The sequence below is a fragment of the Aquila chrysaetos genome, chromosome 10 (genome assembly GCF_900496995.4).
Source record: "Aquila chrysaetos chrysaetos chromosome 10, bAquChr1.4, whole genome shotgun sequence".
NCBI classification, from domain to species: domain Eukaryota; kingdom Metazoa; phylum Chordata; class Aves; order Accipitriformes; family Accipitridae; genus Aquila; species Aquila chrysaetos.
The window spans coordinates 31,129,466-31,138,922 of NC_044013.1; the positions used below are offsets into that span (position 1 = coordinate 31,129,466).

Consider the following 9,457-nt stretch of genomic DNA (forward strand, 5'->3'; position numbering starts at 1 on the left):
TGAAAAAAATGGTGAGGCTGGCTGATGTAAGTTGCTATTTACAGCAGGTTTTAATGCTAAGGAGTCAGGATTTGCTCAGAAAAGGAAGTACTTAAAAATGTCCTGAGTTCAGAAACTGCTTCTAGGACAAGCTCCGCTTCTACCTGCAGCAGTCTCCATCCTGCCTTGCTCAGACCTTGGGCACCGGTGACTTTTCATCAGTGTCCAGAAATTTCACCCCCACCATTCTCGACATTTCTGGAGAAATGTTGGAATTTTTGAGATGATTTCATGTCCTGGAACTGGCCCCAGTGGGAACCTGTGCGTGTGGGAGTGACTGGGAACCATCTGTCTCCACCACACCGGGTGCAGGGGAGAGCATGGCCATCCCAGCCGGGCAGCGTGAGCAAGAGCCGGCCACTGCCAGCAGCATTGCACAAGAGACCCCTTCGTGTGTTCCTGAAATCGTGTCACACCAGGAAGATGTTTGTAGTTGATAAGAAAAATGTATCTCATTAAAGGTTCAATCCTCCTCCAGCAAGGGCATTTTCTGAAAAAAATACCCCAGGGAATACTATTGCTTTCTAATGGTTGATGCCTTAAATTTTTCCTGGCCTTTCTTTTGAAACAAAATAAAACAAAGAGGATTAAGTGTATAGTATTTCAAAGCAAATTAAAGTGAAATAAAAGAGCCTCATTGCTCCACACCCCTCTCCATCCCTGGCATGAAACGAAAAGAAAGAAACAGTGAAAACTTGAGTTTTAGCAATTTTTGAGCCTTAGGGAAGCAGCTGTGGGGCTGTGCTCCTGGCTTGCCCCGACTGACGGCTCCAGGGGCTGGGGCGCACCTGACCCATACTCCTCAGCATCCCTCAAGCCCTGCAAATGCCTGGGAGGACCAGACAAAGTGTCTCTGCCCGGGCTGCGTCCTCTGCCCTGGGGGACAGCTCACCTCACTCAGATCTTTGATGAGTCCTCCACAAAGAGCAAGGAAGACCAGGCTGAAAATTCAGAGCCATGCTAAGATGAAAAATAAAACCAGTTTATAAATGAACCCACTGGGCCTTGTGTGATCATCATAACCAAGTGAAAAGGAAAAGAAGCAAGCCACAAATTGATTGTTTTCATTTTCATTAGTGCTCCTGGAGCCCAGCTCTCCAGGAGGTTTGGGTGGGCTGGCTGCAAGCAGCCCACAGAGCCACGGGTGCTTTGGGGATTGCCAAGCATCATGACCTTCCCCTGCTCATGGAGTGGGCTGAGACCAGGGTTAATTACCACTGCCGGGGAACTTCCGTGATGCATGGGCCTTGGACCTCCCAAAGACCCCATGTCCACCAGCACCGGCTTGGTCCCCTTCTTTGCAGTGTGCTGGCAGGGATGTGTCTGGTGTTGGTTCCGTCCCCCCCCCCAGCACTCATAGAGGGTAGGAAATCCCACGGGAGGTGTGAGCCCCAAGCTGCCACAGCAAGGTGTGAGCTTTCCAGCTGCAGTGGTCATGCACGGAGACTGGCAGCGGAGGTCGGATGTTTACTAGCCTCACAATTTATTTTGGGCTTGCTGCAAGGCTGCAAACCACTTCCCATGTGTGGGGGCTGTTTGTAGGTTAGGGCGCTCTGCAGCGCAGGTCCCATCATGCTGCCTGTGATGCTGGGGCTTTTGCCATCCCAGATGGGCCTGTGCCCTTCAAAAGGGCCATTGTCCAGCCGCCCTGACCAGCACGGGCTCTGCCTGGCACCCACATCCCCTGGGGGAGAAGGGAGGGCTCCAGGAGCTCTGGCACTGCTTGCTGGAGTGCCATGGCCCTGCAGCCTCCCCATGTGGCCTCCTGCATCCCTTGGGGACCATGCAGAGATGTGCAGCCACAGGAGGGACTTGCTGAGGACAGTCTGTGAGTGGGAGCGGAGGGGAGCTGGACTTGGTCAGGGATCGCCTTTGCCCCAGGCTGCAAGCAGAGGGACAAGGCTGTGACCCCCGGGGCACTGCACCTCTGCCCCAGGTGAAACCACCAGCATCTGCCACATGAAGCACCCTACACCCCAGAGCTCGCATCCACTTGTGGGCTTATGGGCAAGAGGATCAAACGGCTAGTAGGAGTGACAGGGACGGAATAATATCCCTTTACGTGCTCCAAGGTGCCGGGGCTAGGGTGGTGCAGCCCCCAGAGACGGGCTGTACACCCAGGGGAAGGCAGCCCCATCAGCCTGGGGACAGCCCTCACCATCACCTGCAAGCAGAGTACCCTGCATCCCTCTGCCCTGGGAGAATGTGCTTTGTGATCTGTGGCTCTTGGCAAGGGCAGGATTTCAGGGGGGCTTGAAGGAGTCCCAAAGCCTCTGGGCTAATCCTTGTCACTGTCTATCTCAGGGGATGAAGACTGAGCACCCACTGTAACATCCTTCCCTATAATCTTCCTCTGCATAATTCTAGCTTTCTTTTTCTACCCTGTCTGCTCCAAAACAAATCTCATGCCCCAGTCTGGGTGAGGCTAAAATGATAAAAAGTGGCTCATTTCCAGGAATAATAAAGGAAGCTTGAGAGAGGCCAGCTTATAAATACTTAAACTGCAGGAACTGTGACAGCAGAGGACTCTGGGATTTGTCAGAGAAGTGAAAACCAGTGCACAGAAACAGAAAACTGAAAACAGAAGCTGGCCTTGGAAGTCAAGGAGGGTGAATTACTCTGGGAGCAGCCTGGCAGGAGCATGCAGCCGGGGTTGCAGCCAGGGTTGCAGGTGGTGACTCAAAGCCAGAGTCCTGTGGCAGGGGGTCAGCAGTGCAGAGGAGCAGCTGGGGAGGGAGAGGTGCCCCCCCTTCCAGGAGGCATCTCAGCACTCTGGTGGAAACAACATCACAGCTGACAAAGGGCAGTTTTGTAAGCACTAATTGGTTTGTGCTGATGACACAACCAAGTGACTGCAGCTGTAGCAGCTCTTTGCAGACCATCCTCCTCCAGCTCTGTCAAATTCATTAGCAGTAAATGATGGCTTCTTTCCTTCACTGACTGACCATCTCAGGGCTTCCAGATGGAGGACAGAGCTGCCTGATACAGATCACATCACACCTCCCCACCACCCCTGGTGCTCTGCATAGCGAACGAGATGGCACTGTGTGGGCCACCGGCCCTGTGGCTTGCTCCTTGCAGGCGGCAGGCTGGAAAGCAGAAGCTGTGAAGTTGCCATGAGCAAAGCTGTCTCTGGCTGGTGTTAGCCACAAAGCTGTCTTTCTGCAGCCACAACCTTTCTCACCCAGCAATACAGTGCCGGCAGCCGGCATTTGTCATTTCCCCATGCACACGCTAGCATGTGAGTTGCAAGCACAGAAGAACATAAAACTCCCACTGTTGGTTTCTGCATGATTTATTTCCATGGCAAAAAGCCATAATTTGGTTTTGCTCTGCAGCAATTCAGCCAAAAGCTGGAACCACTTCTTGTTCTGCCATGCACCTCTGCCCAGAGCTGCTCAGACTTACCCAGGGAAAGCAGAGCTGGTTCTGCCAGGGCTTGCTATGAATCTGGCAAAATCCAATACCTTCCCCGATACCTGTGTCAGGACTTACAGAGTCTTTGGCCCCAATAAAAGCACATTCTCGGCCACTCTGGCGATGTCTCTGCCCACTTGCAGAGTGAGCCAGCAGCCTGCCACAGCCGACAGCACCAGTGTCCTGGGTTGTAACACAGGATAAGACCATGCAAGGAAGCAGGAGTGCAAAAGAGATCCTCCCTGGGGGGGTAAGTGTGGGGAGGAGCACATCATCACCTATCTCAGGAGCCCTGAACCTTCTTTCTGTCTCTGCCAGAGACAAGCCAATTTGTGAAGGACAGTGTCTCCACTGCTCTCACTTGCAGCTCCAGGATAGCCAAGCAGGGGATTTGTACTTCTGGGGATGAAAATTCAGGTCCGGGAGCCCACCCACAGGCCTGAGGATCCTCTCTGCAGTGGAGGGGGGCTTCGACTCCAGCTGCACCCCAGGCTGTGGCAGGACGTCCGGAAGCCTCAGGTCACCTCTCTCCCTGCAGAGCTGCTGCTCTGCCCTACTCCCCAGGCAGGAGCTGCCTCGAGCCAGCAACCTGTGAAGGCTTGAAAGTCTCTCCCACACCAGGCAGGTTCTTCACCACTCATTTCTCACCTTTTTGGCCAGAAAAGCCATCCTGTACTGAAGGGACCTTTTGGAGGGAGCAGTTCAGGCTGGTAAAACACCTCAGGTGTGACAAACCACCCCTTCCAGAGAACTCATTGCTACCCTGGGGGCTGAGGTTGAGGTGGCAAAAGACGCTCCCGCCTGCAAAGACCCTCCAAAGCAGGGTGAGATCCTGCCATTTGATTGCTTTGTGGAGGCCTGTGACTGTTACTGTGACTGTGAGTAGTCGGATGCCTCACCAACCTGGTAGACTTCAAAGATGAGATGGCTCACCAGGTGGATGAGGGCAGAGGAGTGAGTGGATGTTGTTTGTTTTGTCTTTAGTAAGGGTCCCATAACATCCTCATAGGCAAACTGGTGAGGTATGGATTAGATAAATGGCAGTGAGAGGGACTGAGAACTGGCTGAATGGCTGGGCTTGGAGGGTTGTGATCCATGGCACAAAGTCCAGCTGGAGCCCAGTCACCAGTGAGGAACCCCAGGGATCAGTACTGGGGCCAGTACTGTTGAATATCTTAATGACCTGGATGATGGGATGAAGTGCACCCTCAGCAAGTTTGCAGATGACACAAAGCTGGGAGGAGCAGCTGACACGCCAGAGGGACATGCTGCCTTCCAGAAGGACCTCATCAGGCTGGAGAGATGGGTTGACAAAAGACTTATGAAGTTCAACAAGGAGAAGTGCAAAGTCTTGCCCCTGTGGAGAAACAACCCCAGGCACTAGTATATGTTGGTGTCCACCAGCTGGAAAGCAGTTTGGATAAAAGGACCCAGGGGTCCTGGTGGACACCAGACTGGACATGAGTGGCAAGGTGCCCTTGCCACAAAGAAGGCCAACAGGCTCCCAGACTGAATTAGGAGGACCATTGCCAGCAGGTCAAGGAGGTGACCCTTCCCCTCTGCTCAGCACTGGTGAGGCACTCCTGGAGTGCTGGGTCCAGTTCTGGGCTCCCCAGTATGAGACATATGGACATACTGGAGAGAGTCCAGCGAAGGGCCATGAACATGATTAAGGGACAGGAGCATCCAGGAGGATCCAGGGAACTACAGGCCTGTCAGCCTGACTGCGGTACCAGGGAAGATTATGGAGTGGTTCATCTTGAGTGCGCTCACACAGCATGTGCAGGACAACCAGGGGATCAGGCCCAGCCAAAATGGGTTCATGAAAGGCAGGTCCTGCTTGACCAACCTGATCTCCTTCTATGAGCAGGTGACCCGCCTAGTGGATGAGGGAAAGGCCGTGGATGTTATCTACCCGGACTTCAGTAAGGCCTTTGACACTGTCTCTCACAGCATACTACTTGAGAAGCTGGCGGCTCATGGCTTGGACAAGTGTACTCTTCGCTGGGTAAAAAACTGGCTGGATGGCCGAGCCCAAAGGATTGTGGCGAATGGAGTTAAATCTAGTTGGCAGCCGGTCACAAGTGGCATTCCCCAGGGCCCAGTTTTGGGGCCAGTTCTCTTTAATATCTTTATCAATGATCTGGACAAGGGGATCGAGTGCACCCTCAGTAAGTTTGCAGATGACACCAAGTTGGACAGGCGTGTTGATCTGCTTGAGGGTAGGAAGGGTCTCTAGAGGGATCTGGACAGGCTGGATGGATGAGCCGAGGCCAATTGTATGAGGTTCAACAAGGCCAAGTGCCGGGTCCTGCACTTGGGTCACAGCGACCCCATGCAACACTACAGGCTTGGGGAAGGGTGGCTGGAAAGCTGCCTGGTGGAAAAAGACCTGGGGGTGCTGGTTGACAGCCGGCTGAATATGAGCCAGCAGTGTGCCCAGGTGGCCAAGAAGGCCAACGGCATCCTGGCCTGTATCAGAAATAGTGTGGCCAGCAGGTGCAGGGCAGTGATAGACCCCCTGTACTCAGCACTGGTGAGGCCGCACCTCGAGTACTGTGTTCGGTTTTGGGCCCCTCACTACAGGAAAGACATTGAGGTGCTGGACCGTGTCCAGAGAAGGGCAACGAAGCTGGTGAAGGGTCTAGAGCACAAGTCTTATGAGGAGCAGCTGAGAGAACTAGGGTTGTTTAGTGTGGAGAAAAGGAGGCTGAGGGGAGACCGTATTGCTCTCTACAACTACCTGAAAGGAGATTGTAGTGAAGTGGGTACTGGTCTCTTCTATCAAGTAACTAGTGATAGGATGAGAGGAAATGGCCTCAAGTTGCGCCAGGGGAGGTTTAGATTGGATATTAGAAAAAATTTCTTTACTGAAAGGATTGTCAGGCATTGGAACAGGCTGCCCAGGTAAGTGGTGGAGTCATCATCCCTGGAAGTGTTCAAAAAATGCATAGACAAGGCACTTCAGGACATGGTTTAGGGGGCAGGGTGGTGTTGGGTTGACGGTTGGACTTAATGATCTTAAAGGTCTTTTCCAACCTAAACGATTGTATGATTCTCTCTCTCCTAGGAGGAGAGGCTGAGAGAGCTGGGACTGTTCAGCCTGGAGAAGAGAAGACTCAGGGGGATCTTATCAATGTGTGGGGGGCAGGCAAAGTAGATGGAGCCTGACTTTTCTCAGTGGTGGCCAGTGACAGGACAAGAGGCAATGGGAAAAATCTATTTAAACACCAGATAAAACTTTATTATGAACACTGAAACAGGTTGCCCAGAGAGGTTGTGGAGTCTCCATCCCTGGAGATATTCAAAGCCCATCTGGACACAGTCCTGGACAGCCTTCCCAGCTGACCCTGCTTTGAGCAGGGGCTGGACTGGACGAATTCCAGGGGTACTTCCAGCCTCAGCTCCTTGCTGGTCCACGTCAAGCCAAGCACTACGGGACTGGTGGGGGCAGAGCGCTTTGGGTAGCACAGAGCCTGCAGTCCAGCCACCCTTCAACTCCATGTGCTGCAGTTAGCAACCTTTGATAAATACCCGACACATAACAGCACGAGCGTGCTTTGTTTTATTTTTTTCCCAGAGTTGCATAATCTTAGGCAAACATTGTGTCTTTTGCTGTACAGACTCACAGGGAAAATCCTTCCTGCAGTTAAGATAAATAGTTCTCCTCTTTGTGGCCATGCCACTTGGCACATTTTAGTTTCCTTTTGATTTGATGAAATTGAAAATGAGCACTGAGTCAGAGCTCAACATACTTGGGTCCAGTGTGGACAATATCCCAGTCTTTCTGACTTCTCTCTTTTTTTTTTCCTAATTCCCTTTGGCTGTTTTACTTTCGTGACATCCTCTGTCATCATTCTGAAATTTCCACTTGGGCTTCTCCTGGCTGCCTCCAGGACTCCCTATTAAAAGGGAACTGAATCCAGCTGCTGCAGTCTGAGCTGCATCTGCCAGAGCTTCTAGTCCTGCTCCGACTGCTCTCACCCTATGGGAAGATGAAGGTCTCTGCAGCTGTTTTTGCTCTTCTCCTCATTGCAGCCTCTTGCTCCCAAACTTTCTCTGGCCCAGGTGAGTCCTACTTTTTCATTTGTGATGGAAGAACAGATCTAAGCCTTCGTTATCATTTCTCCATTGAGCTCCTCTGGCAGATTACTGGGAATTTTTCAGCATTTGTACCACTCTCCACTCTGCACTGAGATCAGCTACATGTAGGAACCCCAGAACTAGAAAATCATCCATCCATCCATCCATCATCTGTCCACCCGTCTAGCCATCCTGGGCTCAGAGTACTTATTCCTGGTTATAGTTTATGGACTTCAGTCTCTGCCCTGGGGCTGGGGGAGGTGGGGAAACAAAGCTCTGAGCAGTGACTGGGTGGGAATTTCCCCCAGCATCTGACAATACTATTCCTGGCATTGGACCAGATGATCCCTAATGTCCATTTCAAACTTAATTATTCTCTTATTCCTCACTCCCTTCCCCACCAGCACAGCTCCCTGAGCTGATGGGCTGGCTGCTCCCAACGCACAGCCCAGCACATGCTTGCATTGTCTCTCCTTGCCTCTTCCAGTTGGATCCGACCTCCGAATCTGCTGCTTCTCTTACACACACCACAAACTCCCGCAGAGGCTCGTCCTGCGTTATTACAGTACCAGTACCACTTGCACCCTGCCAGCCATCGTGTGAGTACCAGCCCTGACTCCTGCGTGCAGACAAGCTGGGGCAGTGTGTGTACAGCTGCTGTGGGGTGTGCGCGTGTGAGTGACTGCAGGGTAGTCGTGGGCATGGGGGTCTGTGGGAACAGAGCAGGATGAGGAGAACCCCAAGGGAAAGGAGCTTGAACAGGGACTGCCAGAGGTGCTCTTGTGGGGACACCCAGGGATGTTCCTGCAGGAGTTGAGGAGGCAGTGTGGGAAAAGGGATGGGAGTGGGGGAAATTACAGCATCAGCTTAGGGCACAGGGGAGAACCTCTTGCAATGCCCTAAAGCTGAGATCCAGGCTCTCCTGGGATGCAGGTCTGAGCATAGATCTAATATGTCATTCCTGTTCCACAGGTTCATTACAAAGAAAGGGCGCCAGGTCTGTGCCAATCCCAGTGACACCTGGGTTCAAAGTTACCTGCAAAATTTGAAGCAGAACTGAGCAAAGCAAGATGGCAAGCGTAACTGCTGTCATGCACAAGTCACATTATCCTGAGCTCCTGCAATGGAGCAGGACACTGGGGCAACAGGAGCTGCACAAACCCATGTCATCTGCAGGCAGCTCCAAGGGACTGCTGGAAGGACACCACGAGACACCTTGTGTTGGGGTGCTACTGCTTGCCCTCAGCTTGCATGGACCAGTCTGCAACCTCATCCCTCTGCCCTGACACCTCCACCTGTGGCCTGGGGAGGCTCATGGGACTGCACCTCTATTGTTCTTACATTATTTTAAATTATTTAAGAAATTGTCATATGGTATAGGCAGTACTTTCTTCTGTGGATAATAATGCTATTTATGGGAGGGTGGCAGGGAGGGTATTTATGGGAGGGTGGCTTAGAGTCTCAGCATTGGATGACGGGTGGCCCTGGCTTACGTGTGAAATCATGATTCTGGAGAATAAAGGATTTGGACAAAACCTCTGCTTTTTTCCCTTTATGTGCCTCTGTGTGGTGTTCACCAGCCCAGAGACAGAACCTCACCCTAAGCCTATCTGCACAGTCCATATGGCATGTGATGATGGGGAATGGGTTGAGGCAAAACCATAAAGTTTCCATACCGCAGACATATGAATATCTTCTGACACCTCATTCCCCTACCACATACACCTCTGCCTCCCACATCCTCTACAGAATTAGACATGTTTGCACATACATACATATGGGCCTTTTACATAAATGAATATGCTCTTCACACACCCCAGGCATGTCCTATATACTTGCTTGCTGTTCCCAGCCCCACAGACTGCACCCCAAACTGGTCCCTCGGCATGCTGTGTGTGCAATGGGGTGGTGATGGGAC

The 9,457-nt window shown here is 52.1% G+C and overlaps 1 protein-coding gene across 1 annotated transcript; it reads left to right on the plus strand.

Annotated features, from left to right (window-relative positions):
- The first annotated feature begins 7,391 nt into the window (after window positions 1-7,391).
- On the plus strand, window positions 7,392-9,029 carry LOC115347304 (C-C motif chemokine 4-like). The gene is made up of 3 exons (XM_030028526.1): window positions 7,392-7,524; window positions 8,027-8,138; window positions 8,512-9,029. The coding sequence occupies exons 1-3, from the start codon at window positions 7,452-7,454 to the stop codon at window positions 8,597-8,599; spliced, it is 273 nt and encodes a 90-aa protein (XP_029884386.1). The 5' UTR covers window positions 7,392-7,451; the 3' UTR covers window positions 8,600-9,029.
- Window positions 9,030-9,457: the final 428 nt, after the last annotated feature.